The sequence below is a fragment of the Patiria miniata genome, unplaced genomic scaffold (assembly GCF_015706575.1).
Source record: "Patiria miniata isolate m_02_andy unplaced genomic scaffold, ASM1570657v1 HiC_scaffold_5, whole genome shotgun sequence".
NCBI lineage: Eukaryota > Metazoa > Echinodermata > Asteroidea > Valvatida > Asterinidae > Patiria > Patiria miniata.
Genome location: NW_024037072.1, coordinates 29,154,449 through 29,176,044, shown reverse-complemented (window position 1 = coordinate 29,176,044; position 21,596 = coordinate 29,154,449). Strand labels below are relative to the sequence as shown.

At 40.6% G+C, this 21,596-nt stretch overlaps 2 protein-coding genes across 3 annotated transcripts; both read right to left on the bottom strand.

The window, feature by feature from the left end:
- Positions 1–3,229: 3,229 nt before the first annotated feature.
- On the bottom strand, positions 3,230–9,441 carry LOC119740278 (pancreatic lipase-related protein 2-like). 2 transcript variants are annotated; one of them, XM_038215543.1, is made up of 7 exons: positions 9,320–9,441; positions 6,807–6,958; positions 5,660–5,800; positions 4,655–4,883; positions 4,181–4,308; positions 3,975–4,050; positions 3,230–3,813 (listed from the first exon to the last, which is right to left on the bottom strand). In XM_038215543.1, the coding sequence occupies exons 2-7, from the start codon at positions 6,840–6,842 to the stop codon at positions 3,569–3,571; spliced, it is 855 nt and encodes a 284-aa protein (XP_038071471.1). In that variant the 5' UTR covers positions 6,843–6,958; positions 9,320–9,441; the 3' UTR covers positions 3,230–3,568. The 2 variants fall into 2 exon arrangements, with proteins under 2 accessions (XP_038071471.1, XP_038071469.1); XM_038215541.1 differs by lacking the exon at positions 9,320–9,441 and adding an exon at positions 7,371–7,628.
- An 855-nt stretch (positions 9,442–10,296) lies between these two features.
- LOC119741806 (pancreatic lipase-related protein 2-like) lies at positions 10,297–20,296 on the bottom strand. Its single transcript, XM_038217703.1, has 7 exons — positions 20,163–20,296; positions 19,822–19,973; positions 15,409–15,549; positions 14,650–14,878; positions 13,876–14,003; positions 12,842–12,914; positions 10,297–11,129 (listed from the first exon to the last, which is right to left on the bottom strand). The coding sequence occupies exons 1-7, from the start codon at positions 20,215–20,217 to the stop codon at positions 10,888–10,890; spliced, it is 1,020 nt and encodes a 339-aa protein (XP_038073631.1). The 5' UTR covers positions 20,218–20,296; the 3' UTR covers positions 10,297–10,887.
- Between the last annotated feature and the right edge of the window lie 1,300 nt (positions 20,297–21,596).

Genomic DNA, 21,596 nt, shown 5'->3' with positions numbered 1-21,596 from the left:
CGTCTCCCATATAACTCGCGATGCCCGATCTATAATGCATCAATAAATTATGCCGGTAACATCTCATTGGTGTATTTGCCTCACTCGCTGCTCCTCCTTGCGTCCTGATTGGTAGCCTTCTCTCGGTACCCTGCTCCTTCTCGTGCAAAAACAAAACGATCGTTGGGAAAGACATCGTGTGATTTTTTTTCTGGGAGTTGATAATCACGTTACCTGAGATGAAAAAACTTTTTGGTGATAAAGTCAAGCTACATATGCATCATGTTTTGAATGTGAAACTTAACCTCTATGTTTATCTTTTGCATTTTCGTTTTAAATTAGTTTAATAATTTCTGCAAACGTATAAAAATATATGTAACGTTTGTATCAAAACTGTGGCGAATCTGGGGTTCATTTCTTGGCCGGGGGCGCAAGGGGGCCCTATTTTCTGATGAGGACATTCACTGGTGTTTTTTTTGTAATAAAAAGATCATTAAGCCTTCCCCAATTTGAAGGCGGGAGTACAAACAATGGGTGGGATAGGTTTCCCGCCAGTAGGCCCCGCACTTTACCTCACTGCACACCCTTATTTTTTCGCAATTTAATATACAAATTAGGTTCATCATTTTTTCAAAGCCATATGACCTTGGCCGTTTAAACGATTGGCATCATTCCACGTGCATAGCACATGCTGTGAAACGCCACTGTTTTATAGTCCACAACTCTGGATTTGGGTATAAATTCCTGTATCTGCTAAGGGCACAGCGATAAATTCAACTGGTAGCTAATCGTCTGTATATAGTGAACCTGTCCTGTAATCGCGCAATATATAGTAGCAAAATCAATAAATCATTTATCTATACTTGCACAGGGTTATCATAGAACCTGACGTTTTCCAGGGCTCTCGCGCAACCCGCCTATGGGAATTTTACATTAGGTTGCCCTTTCACAGTCAGTGGTGGATCCAGCATTACGGAAGGGGGCACCGAATCATACAAGCGGGGCATATATTTGTTCATCTGGGTACAAATGTCTGTCTTTGAAGTGATTAAATAACCAGTTGACGGCAAAGAAAAAAAAGGATAAAAAGACAAGACGTATCTCCTAAAAAAACACCAATAAATAAAACAATAAAAATAACTGTAAACAAAAAGTGGAGGAGCGCAGTCGATGCGCCCCCTCTGGATCCCCTACTGACCATCTCAAATGTTTGTAGAATGATTTCTGACCGTAACGACTCGAAAGAAGCACTCATGTTGAAATTTAATCTGGGTATTCTTTAAATACAATTGTAGGGAAAATCATAGACGGTTAAAAACGAATTTCATTTAGGACCTATCACATCCGGCATTGTCGGTATACTTGGCCTCCCCTCGCTGAGCACTTTTGTTTCGTCTATTTATAAACAGATTGCTTCAAATAACCAATATTGGTAGATACATTTTGTCCAACCAATCCGATCAGTGGTTGGACACAATATCTACCAATATTTGGCTGTTTCAACCAATTATTGGATATTTCAACCAATCTGTTTTAGAGTACTTGCTGGAGAAAGAGAATGTATAACGTTGCGAAGATTTACCTTACAGCCGATGGATCCCGGATTTAGTGGGGTTGGACTGTGAGCAGATCATGGGTGCAATCCCATAAACGGTCTACATTTGTTCTTGAATACTAAAACGGTAATTTAAGGTTGTTCACACAACTTGAAATGGAGCCGTTGCCCCCCTCCCCCCCCCCCCCCCTTGGATCCCTCCTTGGGCCTTCGGCACACCGCACAGTACACCCTCCGCCCTGGCATGCAGTGTGGGTCCGCCCATGAACATGACTAGTTACGTAGATCGTGAGAGGGGCACTGTCCAGTGCTTTTGATGGCCAGCCCAGTGACCATTGTATCCGCGTGAGGAGGAGCACTAATATTTTTAAAGGTCAGTTTTCCATGAGAGGGGCATAATTTTAATGTTGCGAGTGGGGCACTGATAAAATTGTGCTTTCGAAGGGCAGTTTTATATCTCAAGAAGTTATCGCGAGTGGAGCACTAAATTGTTTCTGATGGCCCGATTTTCCACCTCGTGAGGGGCACAATATTATTTTTGCGAGAGGGGTATTTGCGCTCTCGAAGGGTATACTGGTAGTTTTCCCATCTCGAGAAGGTGCACAATCTTGTTAATGCGAGATGGGCAGTTGTGCTTTTGAGGGGCCGTTTTGCATTACAAGAGAAGAGACATATTAGTAGCGCGATCATATGCTTTCATGTGTGCGTTTGAGGGGCAGTTTTGTTTTCATCTCTAGGGGGCACGTTTATACCGCGAGAGGGGCACTTTTGTTGGGCTGGGAAAATCGGCGGGGGGGGGGGGGGAGGTTGCAAGTGCTCCCCCTGCCCCCCCCCGGTTCCACCGCCCTGTAAGACTACATCTTGCCGAATTGTTTGTTTCGCTTCAAATGTCCATTTCATAATTTCTTATCCCCCCCCCCCCAAGTGGAAACAGAACAAAACTGATATTTGTGTGGGTGCAATGTCACTGACGAATACGCGTAGTCATATTTATGAGCTGACTTTTAGCATTAGTGCATGTAGCAGGCTAGGCAGTCTACCGACAGGGGCACTATTTTCATTGCAGTTAAGTTGATTACGAAGTACCAATAGGGCGCTCTCTGTTGGAAGCAATTTCCATAAAAGACACGCACGTGGTCAACGAACGAGGGCGCAATATTCCACAACTAGTGTGCATGGCACATATGGCACGACAGACAACAATGGGCAAGTTCGCGCAAGGACTATAGTTAACCATTGGTCGACTAACGCTTGCCCGAACTCTGTCTAGTCGACGATGGTTAACTATGCTAGTCGACTATTTGGAACCAACCTACTGAGGTTGGTTGCTTCGCTGGTAACCATAGCCGCGCGCGTTCATAACGTACAACAGGGAGCCAGGATCCAGACGTTTTGCGATGACATTTTGACCAGCGTTCGACTAGAGACGTTCGCACTTTGCTATTAGTGCGCAGGCGTAAGGTACGTCACAAATCAACCACTAGTCGACTAATGGTCCTTGCCCGAACTTGGCCAATGTTTGCCGCTAGATTTTGCAGAAATCCGAAAAGAATCTCAGGCAGCTAGCTGAGATAGGCCTACAAACGGACAGACAAGTTGAATATGGATGGACCGACATAGGCTTAATTACAGAAAACCTAAGAATTAGAAGGTGGATACACTATATTTGAATAAATCACTCATACGAATGTATTTTTTTCGACGATATTTACACTTTATCAGTTGAAATAAGTTATGTATCTATAATTTAAGCATGTTATATCATCGCATCGGACAACACGACACAATACGATATGGCTTACTGGAGATGATAACGTATGATATGTCACAAGGGTTAGTAAGTTAGGTGATGAATAGGCGAGGACGACTAGGTAGGTAGCTATAGACTGAGGAGGGGGTTAAACATGATTTCAAAATATCACAAAAATAAGTTTTCACTCCTTGATTCCTATATTCCTATATTTTTCTGTACTTATATACACTCTCTAATTACAATTCATGTTGAACCTTCTTCAACCATGACAACAAGAGGTTCTAGAGTTTGCAAAATGGCGACTCATCACCCGTTTGTAGATAGAAAGTTCCAGTCGCCAGTGAAAGGTCAGCCCAGTATCCCATCGGAGGACAGCCTACCAGACCACAGTCATTGCACTGCCCATTTACAAAGTTGTCCCAACTACGACACGGATAGCCGCGAGGCTCGCATTGTGTTGAGTCGAAGCTGTCGATAAAGAGCTGAAGGACACGGCTGTGGCTGCAGCTGACTTCCATTGGAGCCACTATAGAATCAAGAACCAATTAAAAGTACAAAGTTAAACATATATTTTTCCTTTCATGAAATAAAAAAAACACTGCCAGTTTTAATTTGTGAGATATAATGTGAGCCACGTTATTTGATAACAATGTCACGTGACCACAGATACACAAAATACAAACGTACAAACGATATCACCAACGGTAGCTGGGCAACCAGGCTGCTCTTTTCCGCCATTAGGATAAAAATCCATGTGACCAACCTGCAGTGAATGAAAATAAAATTATGCCGATAAGACACAAAACCCATCAACAAAAAACTAGCAAAGCCACAAAAACGATTGTACGAAATATCAACATCAGAACTAATTATTTTGGGTAAAGTGAACCTACCGTTTGAACAATTCCAAGCCCAAGCAATTCTGCATCAGTATGGATGGCGTCAACAAAGATGGCATCAGTAGGATCCAGACGACAAGCCGGATCGTTGCCGGAAAAGTTTGGTCCGGCGGCATCAAGACCTCAGGGGAAAAACAAAGAGATGTTATTATCACTACAATCATCATTACAACGGAATGGTATCACTTTAATCCGCAAAACTATTTACTCAGTTATCTTCTTTTTATCTCCGTGCGTGAATTTTATGTAAAATCCGCCAAACAGTCTGCGCTTAGTATATATAGATGAAAGGTCAGTATTCTTTGATGTATGACGAAGAAATGCGAGTGCCCAGAAGTGGGACGCACCGAAAGGTCCCGTTTGTAAACTCGGACGTTCTGTACCTTCCAATGATATACCGGTATACAAAGGAATAAGCAACGCTAATTGCAGAAATCTTTAAGAAAAAGCGAACGGAGAAATTCTTACCTGTTATTCTTCCAATTCCTGACTGGAATGCTCCAGCATAGCCAGCGATATGCGCCCCAAGACTATGACCAACTAAGTGCATACGAGCAAAGTTTGCACCCGTCTCAGTGTTAAGAAACTGCATGAATCTGGCAATGACACGACCCACAACGCGTGTGTTCTGCACTGACTGACCGTACAGGTTCCTGGCACCAGCTCCCCAGTCTACTAGAAATACGTTCAGATTCTCCTATGGGTGCAACATAATTACAGAGAAGGAGAATTCTAACATAGTGACGCATGTAATAGTTCTATATACCAAGAAAATTTCAATACAAATATGTGACAGTGGCTATTCCAACCAAGAAGTTTGTGACTTAAAACAATAGTGTCCTAATTTCCGATTAATTGAACCCCGATCCCTCAAGACGGAACAACTGCTTGTTAATCATATAGCCTTTTAAAGCTATAGTCCATCATTTGCAGCCATCCGAAAAGTAACTGGCGTAATTATTGTTGAAAAACAAACTTGGTTGAAAGATAGTAAGGGAACTAAACTCCCTGTGAAATTATTCCTTCTGGGAAGCTGTCATATTGAAGTAATCAACGAAAGAAGGCATTTCCAACGGTGATTCTTAAGAAGCACCGTAGGAAAATTTAAATTAGTAGTTCGTTTTGTTATTCAACGCAGCGCGCACAAGTATTGGAACGACGCACACGCGCGCGCGGTTGTTATGATTCGTGCGCTACGTCGCGTATAGCTGCAATTCAAAACAATTCAAAACATGATTCAGTAACTTTTGATTTGAAATTGAGATCTTAGAATGCTATTTTTCTCGGAATGTACAGCTGAAGCTTAGCTGAAACTTCATCAGGTTAGTTGTTCAGTATCCTTCATTAGATTTTGAACCCTTTTGTTGCTTCAAACGAACAAAATGCACAAATTACAAATGATGGACTATAGCTTTAATTTAATATTTAAAAGCAATTTGCAGGAAATACTGACATAATGAGGACACGCCTTACCGTTGCAAGAAGCTTGTCTTTCAATTCCTTCATCCATTCCGACCTGGCTCCTTTCTCCGAGTAACCGTGAATAAGAAATATTGTCCTCCTCAAGGCGTTGAAGGTAGAATACTGTAGGGAGGATGGGTCTGTTCTGTCTATCTGCAGAGGTTCAAAGGGCAAAGGATTCAGTCACTGATTGTTAATGTTTTTGCAGAGAGGCCAAACTTTAAAGGGAAGATAAAGGAAAACCTTTTGTTATTTTGAAACATGAAGACATGAAGAATGATGGGTAAGTAAAAAAAGCGGAACCAAAACCCGCAAAAATTATATTCATGTTAAAATAATATGTTGCACCAAAAAATAATAATGACCTGAAAGCCAATTTCATAAACTACTTTTAGGTAAAAAATTGCTCAAATTGCTCAATCTGTTCAAAGTATATCACCATTTAAACACAATGACCCTAAGATCTCTTTCGCCCAAAAATGGGATTTCAAAATTCGTCGTCACATTGTCTTCAAACATCACTAACGATAAAATCTCAGTTTAAAAATTATAAATTTCAACAAAGTCCTTTTGAAGGCCCGTCTTTTTGAAATAAGGTAGATTTTATATATCATATTGTTTGTCTAAGCAGGGTTGTTAATAAAGATATTGTGCACTACAGTTGTTGACACTTGTTGAAACAAGTATTCTGTGTCATTTTCTTTGTTGTTCAGGACAGTCACAACACACAATAAATTTTCTTTTTGACGAAAGAGGTTTTATGGTCACTGCGTTTAAATGGTGATATTCTTTGAACGGATTGAACAATTTCAGTATTTGTTTTCCATCTAAAAGTAGTTTCTTAAATTGGCTTTCCAGTCATTATTATTTTTGGTGCATACATGCTTTTTAAAATATGAAATATATTTTTGGGGGGTTTGGGTTCCGCTTTTTCTGACTCACCCTGTATTTCAGGATTTCTTCAGCAACATTTATTAGTTTCATTTCAGTCGCAAGCAGCTTTTAGTGATTAAAATGCCCATTGATAACTGTCAATTCATTGCAACAGATACAGCAGCATTCGACCTGAAATCGACAAAAAGTGCCCATTGGCTAATCACGAAGGGGTTGTGACATTATCTGTTGATATGGAGAATGGTGGGAGAAACTTGTATTTTACCTTCATATACAAATCAGTGTTTAGGCGGGTGTACATCAAGAACTCTGTATTGATATAGTCTGGACTTTTTGGCGGGAATCTGAAGAAGACATCATAGGGCGGGTCATTTGAGAAGCAACCCAGGTCATCGTAGCAAATCTCCTCGGAAAAAACTGAGAAAGTTGGCAAAACATCATTTCATCAGATGAGCAAATAGTAGATGATGATTATTGGACTTGGACATGAAAACGAAGAATGACGTCATGAATTGATTTAATAGTGAATGAAGAGATAAACCTTGTTTGCTATAATGCTATTTTAGATTTGTGTTAATTTACGCTTCTATATTTTCAGACCTGCTTGATAAAACGGGATTGGAAGGACACCGAATCCCGGTAAATAAACACGATTTTTAAACATGTAGGCCTACTCAGTTTTGTAGTCCGAAATTGTTCACTGAAAATAAATGCACATTATTAGTAGAACCCTTTTTCCCCTCAGCTGTCACCTCTTTCAGGAAAATGATGTTGATCACAAGTGCATTTTTTAAACTCAGTAAGTGCAATCATATACATTTAACCTTACCTGACTGAAAGCACAGATTAAACAGGCAACATGTTATAAACAGTGGTCGGTTCATGTTGACAGTAATCGGATGACTGAACAACAACAAAATATATTTCTGAGCAGAAGAAGGATAACTTCTGAAAATCAATTCAAAGTTAAGATGTTGCTGAAAAAATGCAGTCAATCTGATTTGTACTCGCCCCTAGAGGCCCTTTTATACCACCTTCCGTAAAAATATCGTCTCTTAACCCCATTATGCATCCTTTAAAAAGTGTTATCAAAGTTTACTTTTCTTCACCAAACTAATAATAGGATTTCTAATTCTGGATATTTGCCCTTGTAATTATCAAAGATAAAGACGAGGAATCGAGGATGCGGTGCAGTATCATAAAATGATAACATACATGTTGTTGGGAAATGGTAAACTATCTTCTTGTGTTTCTTAGTAGTTATCAGTTTTCTTGTAATCGGATTTATACTATAACCTACTGATATAATACCTATAGTACGACCCTGTGTTAGTCGTAAACTTAGTTAGTCTTAAGTTTGTTAGTAGTAGCAGTGTGTGGCGAGATGAAAAATCCTTTGTGGTATAAATATATAACACAAAATTGATTCATTCAGTTTAGGACCAATCTTACATTGCAACGGATGTTGGATGTACTTTCCGTGCTAGCTTAGATTTTAGATTGAAAATATAAAAAAAAAATAATTACAACTTATTCACTTTTGAATGAGAGGCTATAAACGAAAAACAATTCAGCAATCGTTACGCTACAAATTTTGAATAATTTGCGGCCCGACGATAATTCAGGTTTGCGGGGTAAACAAGTTCTCACCTCTATCAGAATCGAAATGTAGGGATTGGGAACCAGTCTATTTATAGAGCCAACTAGAAAAAAAACCCGAGTTTTTTTTAATGAAAAGTACGGGTTAAAATTTCGACGGAAGAAAAACAAATTCCGAAATTGTGGTAAACAGTACACATGTCAGGTTTCAGGCTTGTTGAGTACATGCCACAATACTGAAAATAACAAGAAGCAATAACTGAAGCCATACTAACCCAGACTGCTGATTAAAACATCCCATTAAAATGTATAACATAATCGTTTAAAATGATTAGTGAGGGTATCTTTTGAATTGTGCGACTTTCCCAAATTTTCCGAAACCCTGTCACTTCTGACCAGGACATAAAATCACTATCACCAACTTTTGTTTTTCAAATGACAAAGGCTTGACTGTAAAAACTTAATAATTTCAAAATCGATTTCTATAAACCATCTTGAATGATGGCTGTCAAGTCATTACATGATCGTTGTTATGTATATCTTGAAACTGATGGTAATAAGCAGTGGCGTAAATCTGCGTGTACAACCACTGCCTTGTGGGGTACCGGAACAATGGAGGTACCCCACAAGGAATGCCGACCGACTTGCGGGGTACCGTTTCGGTACCACATTAAACTAGAGGGCAATGTTCAGGATACAGATGTACATCTTTATGTATACTCGCGCTTACATCAAAATGGCGCATTTTAAGTTTTTGTACTTTTTTTCTCTCCATTTTTCAGTGCTATTGAATACATTTTGGTTGTTGGGAATTTCGCAAAATACCCCGAAATCCACATTTGTTGGTTCTCATCACGAAAAAGTGTGGGGGATGATTCAATAGCCCACCCCCGGTCAAAAAGTGGGGGGGGGGGGGGGGGGGGGGGTTATATACCCCCATCCGCCGGGATTTATGCCCCTGGTAATAAGGGACCTAAACGGCTTGACAGAAATGCTTAATGACGACTCGTAGATGACGAAAGCTGGGTAGACGAGAAACGCGTTGACTTTTGCCTATGGGGTTGGTATACAAATATAAGCTCAGATTATAGAATAGGCAACGGATGTACGCTCAACAGTAAACATGAATGCTTTGGGTAAAAGTGGAACGTACGTGATTTGAATTGTTTTAATTCTTACCAAGATTGATTACTCCCAAGTGTCCTCCAGGATGGCTGGGATGGAATCAGTCCCGCTCCTACACCCAAGGGCGTCAATCGCTTCTCAAAAGTGTGAGTTTGTCTTACATTCCCTATGTGGACTTGTGAACAAGAGATGTCCACATAATGCAGGTTGTGTTAACGTTATGTGGACTAAGCCGTGTCCACATAAGGTTTTGCCCTTTCTGGAAAACAGGTTTAGAGGCATTTTTGGGTTAGGTTTATCCGCAGCAGAATGAAGAGAAACACTATAGGGAATCATAGAAAAAAAATTGGGTTAAAAGAGTTTTCACAGTTTAAGTACAGTTATTTTTTGTACCGAGTTTTCTTAACTACACGAAAACAAAGGAATGTCCACACAAGGTATGTAACGTAAACCTGGGTGTTCCAGCATGGCATTACGCCTGAGGACAGACAACAAAAGGAGCACAAAGGGGCCATTGATCCTCGAAGGAAGGTGCCTATTGTCCTCGAACGCAGGTTTGTGTGCTTAGTCTATGGGAGAGTGTTATATTACAGGGACAAAGGAAAACACAAAGCCAATCCTCGGAAGCATAACAAAAAACGACGGTGTGTGTGTGTGTGTGGGGGGGGGGGGGGGGGGAGGGGGGGGGGACATGCCTTGATCAAAATTAATGCGAACGCGAAGCGCGAATCCCTGACTGGGTGGGGTTCGGGCCGGCCCGCTTAAAGGGACACTGCGTCCTGGAACAGCCCAATTGGGCTACAAAACGCGATTTGAACGAAATGATGTTAATCGAAAAGAACGTTTAAAAGTAGGATATAAACGTCCACACGACTATCCTTTAAAAACTGGGCTTTTTTACGCAAAATATCATGTTCAATTAAAAGTACACGTCGAATATCTCAACCCCTATATTGCTCTGCATCGCAGTGTATTTCAAATTGTTATATTCCCCCTAAAAAAGGTTCAGTTAACGAGACACCGACAATTAATTGTATTTTAACATGTATGCTAATTGCTGGTTTTTATTTCTGTTAACATTTAAATCAAAATAAATGTCATGTATTACGTGTGAATTGAGCTGACAAATCTTGTTTTGAGAAAGTTGGTCATGCATGTTCACTCAACTTTCATTCACTTTGTTTGCTACTTCGTTTGGTAAGCATCCGGTGAGTTGGATGACTAGAACACCTCTCGATCTTAATCTTACACTGAAGTTTCAATATTACCGTGAAGCTTTTTTGAGTAAGTTTATGAAGTTTCTGCTAACATTCATATTTTAATAACATTCATATTTTAGTACTTTCTATGTGCTTATTATTCCTTGGATCGTCACTGGGAAAATGTAAATATTATGCAGATTGTCACTTTGCCATGACACCAACATTAGGAGTGTTTACGCTATCGTCCGTATACGGAATTTAAAATAACTCGTGTCTTGTGTATCACAAATGACCAATGATGACATAACCGGAGGTATTCGATTTATTGCAGTTTTTAATGTAAAGGATTTTATTTTTATTAAATAAATTATTCTTGTACTCATTTAGGTTTCAAGACAATCTTATCTTCATAAGTTGAACCTAGAAATTACAGAATGGCGACTTTGCACCAGTTTGTAAATAGAAGTTGCCAGATGCTGAAGACAGATCGGCCCAGTATCCCATCTTGGGACATCCTCTCCAACTGCAGCTAGTGCACTGCCCATTAACGAACTTGTCCCAATTGGAGCATGGGTAGCCGACGAAATCGCACTGAGTTACGCTCTCAATGTACAGGTCCAAAACACGAACGTGACTGCAAGGAATCTCAGATAAGGGGTCCGCTTTAAGTGCAAAAATATAAAAACAAAAACAAGATAACATTACTGACCATTATATCTTTACATAAGGTTTTTGCTCATTTGTCATATGCAGCATTTTATGTTTTAAATGATTAATACTTATTTTAGATGCGCAACAGGACTGCTTGTGATCAATACAGATAAGGAAATTGTTAAGAATTTTAATATTCTGTACAGGGTGAGTACAAAACAAAGGAAACTCAAATAGCAACCCCTATTTTAAAGAAGTTGTTCTGCATGCAGCGCGTTCAAGATCCAGGGTATGGAAGCCCCATTAATAAGATTTCTTTTAATTAAAGAATTCAAATCACTCACGCACTTTTGCAGTTATGGAATTTTAAACACAAACACTGTTTCTAACCTTGTCCACGGATCACAATAAAGGTAAGTGATATTTCAGCAAAACGAAAACTATTCACATATACAAAAAAACACGTCAGAACACTTTTATAAACATGATAACTTTATGGCACTTATCATAACATTGATTTAAAAACCTGCTAAAAATAATATGCTTTATAATGTCAAGAGTTTACAGTCTTGCCCTGCCTTCCATTTGGCTACCCCGAAGGCTTATGGGAATATTCTGATATAATTTTCAGGATACGACATGGATTCCTTATTTTTTTTTACTGAAGTGATCTGTGATCTGTGGGCAAGGTTAAAAACGGTGCTTGTGCTCAAAATTCCATAACTGGAAAAGTACATGAGCGATTTAAATGATTCTTTCACTAAAAGAAAGCTTATTAATTTGTTTTTCATATCCTAGATTTGGAAAGCGCTTCATGCAGAACTGTTTTTGTTTTTTAAAGGGGGCACCATTTGGGTTTCCTTTTTTTGTACTTACCCTGTGGAAGCATTGGAATGACCATACTGAATTAAAGCGAGCTAGGCTGAGCTGTCGAACCAAACCTCTGTCGCGTATAGTAACAATCCAGGTTACTCAACTTTAGAACTTCTTAGGGTTATCATGTTATAATATTAATTATCACGATCTCTAGTAAAAGTATATTTCTCATTCTGAATGTATATATGCACATACCCTCATTACAAATCAGACCACCCACAAGTGGTCGGAGCAGGCTCTTCAAACCTCCGTTAAAACAGAACTTTGCAAGGGGTCCATTTGAACTAATAGGAATTATGTAGACAATGGACCGTGTGACGTCATGCTGCCAGGCAACCGCCGGTAACCCAAATATTAAATCATCTTATTGTTAAAATGCTTGTTATTTGGCCCAAATTAAACAGTCTAAACTTTTTAACCATTCATTTGCCCCCTCCCAAAAGATATACTTGCAGTGCAGAATACAACCGTTCACTGAAAGTTGGCATCATATGACACAACTTCCAATTTGTTAACAAACGTCATTATAAAATGAAATTACAATTAGGCATCGATTTGCATTCGTATAAGATACAGTTATCAACTGTCGTAAAAGATACTTTACTTTGGTGGTAAATGTCTATTCAAAACAAAGCTTCTCGTTTTAGCTAGTTTTATATATGTAATTATGTGTAAAGAAACCCGCGCACTCTTCAAAGACTCTGTGTTTTGGTCCAAAAGTCGAGAACCGTCAATAGCCGTCTAAAACGACCTGGGCATCACTGATTATCAAGGCTCCACCTTATACTAATGACAATCAATAGAACGTAGACAACTGATAACAAATTCAACTTAAGTGCTCACGTACAAATGTCAACGAGGCTTGGAGGGCAACCAGGCTGTTCCTTGCCACTGTTGGGGTAGAAATCCATGTGTCCACACTGAAAAAAGGGTAAATGTTATTCATTAGTTGGAATTTTTTTTGCGTCGGGGTGATGTAAATTCATTATTAGGTTGAATTCGAGACGTATAAACACTGTATTCTCGTATACAGTGTATACACTGTATACACTGTATAAAAGCGAAAAAAATCACTCGGGTGGGACTCGAACCCACGACCTCCTGCTTTCTAGTGCATACGTCCGTCTTACCACTCGACCAACGAGCTGGCCAAAATCGGTTGACTGGTTCGAATCTGATGTAGCAGCGGATACCGCAATGAAACTATTCATAAGATGGAATATTTGCGACGGGGTGATGTAAATTTAATATTAAGTTTTGCCCTTCGCCGACGTATAAACACTGAATTCTTAGTGTTTTACCTTTCGAGTGAATTGTTTTTGAAAAAAATGGGCTGAACAAGTCAAATTTCCAAATTTTGAGTCTGCTAGCTTTTAGTTCTCAAGAACTAGAAACCAGTCGGAATATCATGTTGATAAGTTGAGATTGGATCGTCTCATTGTCTGGTACATTGACTGAAGTAAACCTTGAATTAGCAACCTTAGTTATCTTGCTATTATTATTACAACAAAATGGTACCTGATGGAGACATTTTCTTTTAAATTATTTTACATTAGGGAGACATTGACCATTAGGAAGATTTTTAGCTTTGAACTACCATTTTTATAGAACGAAGTTTAGTGTAACAAGCTACTTTATTTAAACGAATCCTTCGGTCGGCAATTGTATAATTAAATAAGTTTGGGGCGGGAGAGCATCTATATATGGAGTTAAGGGAAGGTTTTAGTTTGTGCACAAGTCTATAGGCACGTCTCCTTACCGTTTTCGATAATTATAATTATTATAAGTAGGCCTATCTAATAACTAGATGACAATGTCAGTACTATCGCACAGCGCAGGGCTAGGAAGGAATTTGTGTAACACAATGATTATTTTACTTACTGCTGCAACAATGCCTGCCCCAACAGCTTCCGCATCGGTGTGAATGACGTCAACAAAGATGGCGTCACTTGCGTCTAAGCGACAAGCCGGATCATTGGAAGTATAGTATGGACCGGCAGGATCAAGACCTGACAAAAAAATGAAACTAGTTAACAATATAGTAATTCGATTTAGTTTTTGAAATTTTCACACATCATCAATTATTGGATAGTGACTGAATTATTGAACACGAGTCGCTAAATGACCGATTTTAATGCTGGGTTTGTTATTAGTCCTATCACGGTTTATTGCAGCACCACTTCAGTTTTTTTGGTAAGTAGGCCCTACGACTTCAACTTGCATATATTTGTAGAGAGTGCGCCAAGGATATTTATCCAACATCCTGACCTCAATCAGGCCGACCGACATGATCGACTGTACCCTGATATTGCAGCATCGGAGACTCAGAGCTATTGAATTCGCGATATTTCGCGAGAGAGAAAAAGAAAGAAGAAAAGTCAAAGATTTTGTAACTTCAAAATAATCTAACCAGTGTTCCATGTAGTGAATATTTTCCAATGAAATAAAAAGTGAGAAGAGGAGAACTCGGTTCATAACATCATCTGAAACAGATAGACTCTTGTTCGGAAAGCATTAAAAAATATATAAATCTTAAGTCACACCTTTCAAGGGAGATGGCTACCAGCTGCTCAGAAAAACAGGATGAAAAATATTGAAATTAATGAAAGTTCATCGTTATTTCGAGGAGGAAGAAGATGGAAACTTCGTTACTACCTGAGATTCTGCCGATACCAGACTGGAAGGCTCCGGCATAGCCGGCAGTATGTGCACCAAGGCTATGACCTATGATGTGCATACGAGCGAAGTTTGCACCTGTCTCAGTGTTAAGAAACTGCATGAATCTGGCAATGACACGACCCACAACGCGTGTGTTCTGCACTGACTGACCGTACAGGTTCCTGGCACCATTGCCCCAGTCAATTATAAACACGTTCAGATTTTCCTGAGAGGGAGAGAAGCAAGTTTAATTAAACAAAGAATACGTCTATATAAAAAAACATGTGTTGTTTGCCACATGAATCCCATGAACCAAGGCCAAGAGCAGACATTACTTGTGCAAACACTAAGAGTTAATGAACTGCCACGTTTCATAAAGTGAAAGGACGAGATGATTTAGAGAGAGAATTAAAAATTGTAGCTTGAGAAAAATCGAAAAATGGTCAATTCGGTGGAAAATCGAATGAAAATTCGATCCATTCGATTGAGTGGATCTAAAAGCTGAAATGTTTAGTCGTATTAAGTGAATTTTCACTCCGATATAGATTGAACTTTTATTTCTTGTAAACAAGACAGTACATTGCTTTTCAAATAGGCCTAAATATATGATACATTTCTTTAGTATGTATACGCCGTCCCGATATCAGTGAACATTTTGAAATGTAACTTATTTCAATCCTGTCATTTTATTTTGGACACAAGGCCTTAGAAACCTATTTAAAAAACACCGATCGCACCGCATATATAAACACGTACCACTGCGAGTAGTGCGTCTTTGAGATCCCTCATCCAGATAGACTCGGATCCTTTCTCCGTGTAGCCGTGGATGATAAACACCGTTCTCCTACCGGAATTGAAGGTAGAACTCTGAAGGGAGGATGCATCAGTTCTATCAACCTGCACAGGTCAAAGGGTAGGTTAATTTTCCATTTACAGAAAAAAACTCACGTCAACTACCTCAGGTACAGAAGAAGAGACGAGAATCAACTGGCATTAGCACTTAGACCGAGTTTGGGCGGTCTGTTCTTGACGCGGGTATATTGTTCTTGCAAAAAAAAACCACGGATAGGTGGTGTGTGATCCTGTTCCGAGTGCAGTGTTCCCGCCTTTGGAGCACGAGAACAATATACCCGTGTCAAGACAAGACCACCCGAACTCGGCCTTTAAGTCCAGTCAAGTCAAAGGATAGAAGCATCAATATAAACATTAACGTTCCAATTGGGGTAATTTAGACATAATTATGGCAAAAGAAACGTACGCGGTATTTCATGATGATGGAACAGTTAAAACTTCAGGTCATCATTTTTTATCATTAATCTGTAGCGAGATATTTCCTTAAAACACCACAAAAGGATACTACACAAATCCTAAAAATGCAGCATCTTGTTAATCACGATGCACCTGTTTCTCATTAAGCAGCAGGTACACTTTCCTCTTCTTTTTCTTTAGTAGGGGCAGGGCGAGGGTATATCCTGAATGATCATCTTCTTGATCCTTTTAGTCAGGTTCCCTGACCAGATGATCTTGACGTCTCAGACCAGATCGTAGATCAGGAAACCGTCACATTCACAAATAGGAAATAACGCAGTAAAGCCGGTTGAGTCTCTATAGTCCGAAGTCCCATGGATCCGAAGTCCCATTGGTCCGACGTCCCATTGGTCCGACGTCCCATTGGTACGACGTCCCATTGGTCCGATGAAACATAATACTGTGTGGTTCCACTGGTTCAGGTCGACTGACCCTAACCCTATATACCCTAATCCTATGGGGCGTCGGACCAATGGGACTTCGGACCAATGGGGACTTCGGACCAATGGGACTTCGGACCAATTGGACTTCGAACCAATGGGACGTTTATACCAACTGAACGTATAGAGCAATGGGCTGTCGGAAAAATAGGACTTCGGACCAACTTCGGACCAATGGGACGTCGAACCAATGGGACGTCGGACCAATGAGACGTCGGACCAATGGGACGTCGGACCAATGGGACGTCGGACTAATGGGACGTCGGACCAATGGGACGTCGGACCAATGGGACGTCGGACCAATGGGACATCGGACCAATGGGACGTCGGACCAATGGGACGTCGGACCAATGGGACGTCGGACCAATGGGACGTCGGACCAATGGGACGTCGGACCAATGGGACGTCGGACCAATGGGACGTCGGACTAATGGGACGTCGGACCAATGGGACGTCGGACCAATGGGACGTCGGACTAATGGGACATCGGACCAATGGGACGTCAGACCAATGGTACTTCGGACTATAGAGACGTCCCCAGTAAAGATCCCCCTATGAGCGATAATTGAGGCACAACGTCTGTATTTTTTATTTGCTATTGTAAAAAATTCGTAAATTGTTTAAATTTTAAGCAAATTAACCTCATGTAAATTAGGCCAATGGCCCGCGATCGTCCTGCGTAATCCCCATTTTGTTGCAACGAACTTTTGGTCCCGCACTGGGACTTCGCGCTGAAGTCCAACCCACATTCCTTACCAGTGGAATGGACATTGGAATTCCCTGCCGGACCTAAAAGCTCTGGAATTTCGCCGTTCTGCGGATTCTGAACTGTAGTTTGCTGAGGTGTGGTCAAGGGACTCGCTCTCCAGCGATGCCATGCCGCCCGACCGTCTGGCTTGCTGAGGCCGCTGACTTGGCCGTGCCTTGCCCGTTGCCGTCTGCACGGGGCACGGTTCCTACCACCACGACGGCCAGATTGACCGCCGACTTGGCTCTCCTTGGCTTGGGCCAGTATCATGGTGCCGTTCCCGCCGATGCCACGCCCCTCCGCTATGGCACTTCGTCGACTGGTCAGCTAGCCCAATCGTTCCCCTGATCCGGTCTACACCTGTACCGTCCGTTACACCAAGCGCCCGGTCTCGGAGGTCGCCGATCAAGACGCAAGTCATGACAAGAACTCTCTCAGGACTTCCGAACTTTTCCGGCAGACTCCAGTCCAGGATTCCACCCTCTGGAGGTACCTCCCCTCTCAGTCCCACAATGGCCAACCGTATGAGTTACTTGATTTGTAATGTATAATTAATCGCTTTCCCATCTGCTTATTTAATCTGGTTTATGTGTGTTAATTTGTGATTTGTAAATAATTAAATTAATTCTAATTTCATTTCCAAAAACTCTTTGATTCCGATCCTCTTTCATTTGAGTGTTCCTTTCCCTTTATTTCAATTTTGTCTGTTATGTTGTTTGCTTGGATTGAAGCGACTTCGTAACACTATGGATACGGCTACTGGGTAATACGCCTGGCAGTGAAATTCTTAATCAGTGCGTTCGATTACTTCCCCCGCGCTTACTCGTGCAAGCGCGACAGCGTTCGCTTTACCCCTCACGTGACTTCTCGCGCTCACTCGAGCCTGGCCCAAGTAACCGACTCGCCGAGCCGGTTACTTCGGTAAGTATCCCATAAGGCCATGCAACGACCGGCGGGCGCCTCAGGCCGTGTCCAAAACGGACTTCCACGGAGCATAGAGCTACAAAGTAGCTCTATGCACGGAGCTACGGCTACGAATTGTTGTCGGCGCGTTCCCGCGAATTTTTAATGGGCGTGGACGTGCTGTAGACAGTTAATTGATTCGGATGCAGCCTGGGAAAAATGTTGCAACCTGACGCCACTTCCGCGATTGTGTACAAAGTTTATGGAGAGTCAAGAAAATTTTCTGAGTATTTCCTAACAAAAATGGGAAATATTTCTCAGTCCCAGATTCATGTCTTATCATCATTTTTGCAATGAATGACCTTCATTGAGATGATATATAAAGAAAAAAGTGGCGTCAGGATGCAACATTTTTTCCGCCTGTGTCATGTCAAAATTCAACTTTCCAGCCATAAATGTCGCGAGGGGTGGCCAAGGGGGAGGGGGCGCAACCCCCCCCCCCGGAAAAGCACCAAAAAAGGGAGAAAAAACAGAGAAAAAAAGAAAAGAAAGAGAGGCGAGAAGTCACATTAGTGGGGGGGGGGGGGCAAATGTCCCTGCCCCTCCCCCCCTCTAAAACTAATAAATCGAAAATATGTTGAGAAATACAGGATTTTTTTGGCAAAATATGTTTTGCCCCCCCCCCTCTAGAAAAAAATCCTGGTGACGCCCCTGTTCCAGCTCTTGCACGAAACTTTACCCAAAACCGTTCGTTTATTTAGCTCCACTGCGCATGCCTGTTCTCACGCGAGGAGCTAGGCGCGAGATAAGCTGGGGGAAGTAATCGAACGCACTCAACGCAAACCTTGAACAAAAAACTATGAGCTCAAATATTTTTAGTATTGATGCCAAGCATGACGGGGATTTTCTAGTAAAGAGAAAATAACATCTTACACCCGGAAATACCTGACATATCGCGAACATAAAATGTATGCCTGTGTCAACGAAATATTATCGGTAAACTTCGGACATTTTCGGAAACGCGCAGGATACTGCATGTTTGGTTACTTGCCGTTGCGCCTACTTTCGGATCAGGCAAAATACTCACAACTCTCCAAGGTGTTTGAGACACCCATCAAATTAAAGTTTATTTCATTTTTCATTTTCTGGTTTTTTTTTTGTAATCTGATGACATTTTGGGACAATTTCATCCAAAGATGATTACCCCTAAAGTACTCCTGAAGCCATTTTGAAAAATAATGCCTTCGCTCCATTGCAAATAGAGCAACAATATTTATAATAGTTGCTGTACTATTATGCAGTAATCTCGTATGCTTTTATTTTATTTCATTGTGGTGTATTCTAATTGTAATGTATTGTATTTGTACACGTGTGTATGAACATTAGTAGTGTATGCAGGGCCCCAATGGAAACCAGTTTTAAACTGTTTGGGCACACCCTGGGTAAAGAAATGTAATAAATAAATAAATAAATAAATAAAAAAATAACTTTAGGGCCTAATTTCATCAAAATTTCACAGAAATTCATATCAATGTCGCAGTCCAAATCACGGCTTCCACCCTGTTTCTTTTTTTTTTTACAAACCCTCTAGTTCATGTACCACAAAATGCTCTAATGGCCTAAAAAAAAAAAAAACATGGGCATACTATCATGATTTAACCCGTGTAGGCAATTTTGGGCCTATTTACTGACCTGCAACCCAAAGAGATGTCACACTTACGTAATTCAGAATACAGAAGCCAGAATCAGGGTATTAACTTGAATGCTTACCTTCAAATAACGATTTGTATTTGCGCGAGTATACAGCAAGAACTCAGTGTTGATGTAGTCGGGGCTCTTTGGCGGGAAACTATTGAATACATCAAAGGGTGGGTCGTTGGAGAAACATCCCAGATCGTCGTAACATACAGACTCGGCAGACACTGAAACAGGTACGTATGGAAAGTCAGACAGAATTAAACAGCTTTCTTGGATCTAGGTAAATATAGAACCCGTTGTCCTTACTGAGATGAAGAAAAACGTTAGGTTGTACAAGATTCGCTTCTGTACTAAGTCCGTTCATAGCACAAAATACGATGAAGTCAACTTTTAAAGCATTCGTCATAGCTTACCCTGTTGCCAAGATAGACAAACAAGGCATAACGTCACAAGTAAAAGACGAGCCATAAGTAAGAAGCAAAAACTATATAGATGGTTCGAAAACAAAATCAACGCTACTCTGTTGACATGCTAAGCGAAAAACAGTCTGGAGAATGTATGAACATTTATATACCCTGAGGCAGCTACTAAGTGCATGGCGTCACGCATTGCTTTTTTTCTATAAGTTTACTTATTTGATTTCGTTCACAGAATCGTTTTAATTTGGATAATTTACACTGTTATATTAGAGATTAGCACCGTGTGAACATCGCGGATTTTGTCAGATGGTACTCATTGCATAAAAAGGGGCTTATATATTTACTCGATATTTGGTTCTTGTAAATCGAAGTAACCTTTTTTTTTTACCTTGTCACTGGTGGACAACTAGCACACCAGATAAATTATTGATGGTAGTTCACTGTGGGCTTTACCCGAACAGCTCACACAGTCTTTAGTGATGTTGGAACATGACATTTCTTGTGCGTGTTTACGAGCAAAAGCCTTGAATGGAGTCTAAGTTGTCCCGCGGTGAGGATAAAGCTATTATCTCCTGCATAAATCGGATTATTCCTCAGCGGATCGTTCGACATTTCATTTCTTTGATATTATCATCACTTTGATGACAAAAGAAATTTGACAATACATGTACAATGTACTTCATTTACCTTCACTTGAGAAATACTCATTTAGATTAGTTGTGTAACAACTTAATGTATCTTCGCATTTCGTATTCTGTTCATATCTGAAGGTAAAGCAGCATTCCCTGGTGGTTCCCTCTACTGCTTACACAAATCAGACGTATTAGAACAAGACTTCCTGGGCATTTAGTTTTCTTGAACCGAAACTACCAAAATTCGGACACATTACTTCCATCAAGCGCAAATTGCAAAAGTTAATGCAGGCCTTTGGTTTATTTTGCAACTTTTTGAAACGGGAAAATGCTGCAAGCAAATTTGTAGTTGAAGCTTATTCGTGGATGTTTTAATAATTATGTTTTAATAATTCATATAGACCAGGCGCGGATTCGGGGGGAGGGGGTAAAAAAAAACCGAGCTCTGTCCATTTTTATTTTTTCCCCCATAAAAATTCATGGAAAAAATGCGAAAACCCCCCCTGCTCTGACACCCCAAATGTGTTTCTGGTAATAATGTCCGTCTGTGCACAAAATACGGACAGAGCCAGCTTGGTTAGGGGGTATACACTATTCTGTGATATAGTATTAATAATCGTCGGATTTGAACAGCGCCCCCATTGAAAGTATGGTACGAGTCCCCCCCCCCACACCTATTGATTTTCGGAGGCCAAATGTCCGTAGAAAAAACTGTCTACATTTCAGATTTTTTTGCCGATGAACCCCCCCCCCCTGCGAAAATTCCCGGATCCGCCCCTGTAGACCTAAAAACAAT

What these genes read in the sequence shown, in the direction of transcription:
- LOC119741806 (XM_038217703.1), bottom strand. Translation starts at nt 20,217, where the DNA reads ATGGCTCGTCTTTTACTTGTGACGTTATGCCTTGTTTGTCTATCTTGG. An exon ending in TTGTCTATCTTGGCAACAGG is followed by an intron (nt 19,974 to 20,162) that starts GTAAGCTATGAC and finishes TACCTGTTTCAG; the next exon opens with TGTCTGCCGAGTCTGTATGT. An exon ending in GGGCAGGCATTGTTGCAGCA is followed by an intron (nt 12,915 to 13,875) that starts GTAAGTAAAATA and finishes CCCTTTTTTCAG; the next exon opens with TGTGGACACATGGATTTCTA.
- LOC119740278 (XM_038215541.1), bottom strand. Translation starts at nt 7,425, where the DNA reads ATGAACCGACCACTGTTTATAACATGTTGCCTGTTTAATCTGTGCTTT. An exon ending in ACACTGATTTGTATATGAAG is followed by an intron (nt 5,801 to 6,806) that starts GTAAAATACAAG and finishes GAACCTCTGCAG; the next exon opens with ATAGACAGAACAGACCCATC. An exon ending in TACCGTTGGTGATATCGTTT is followed by an intron (nt 3,814 to 3,974) that starts GTACGTTTGTAT and finishes TTGATTCTATAG; the next exon opens with TGGCTCCAATGGAAGTCAGC.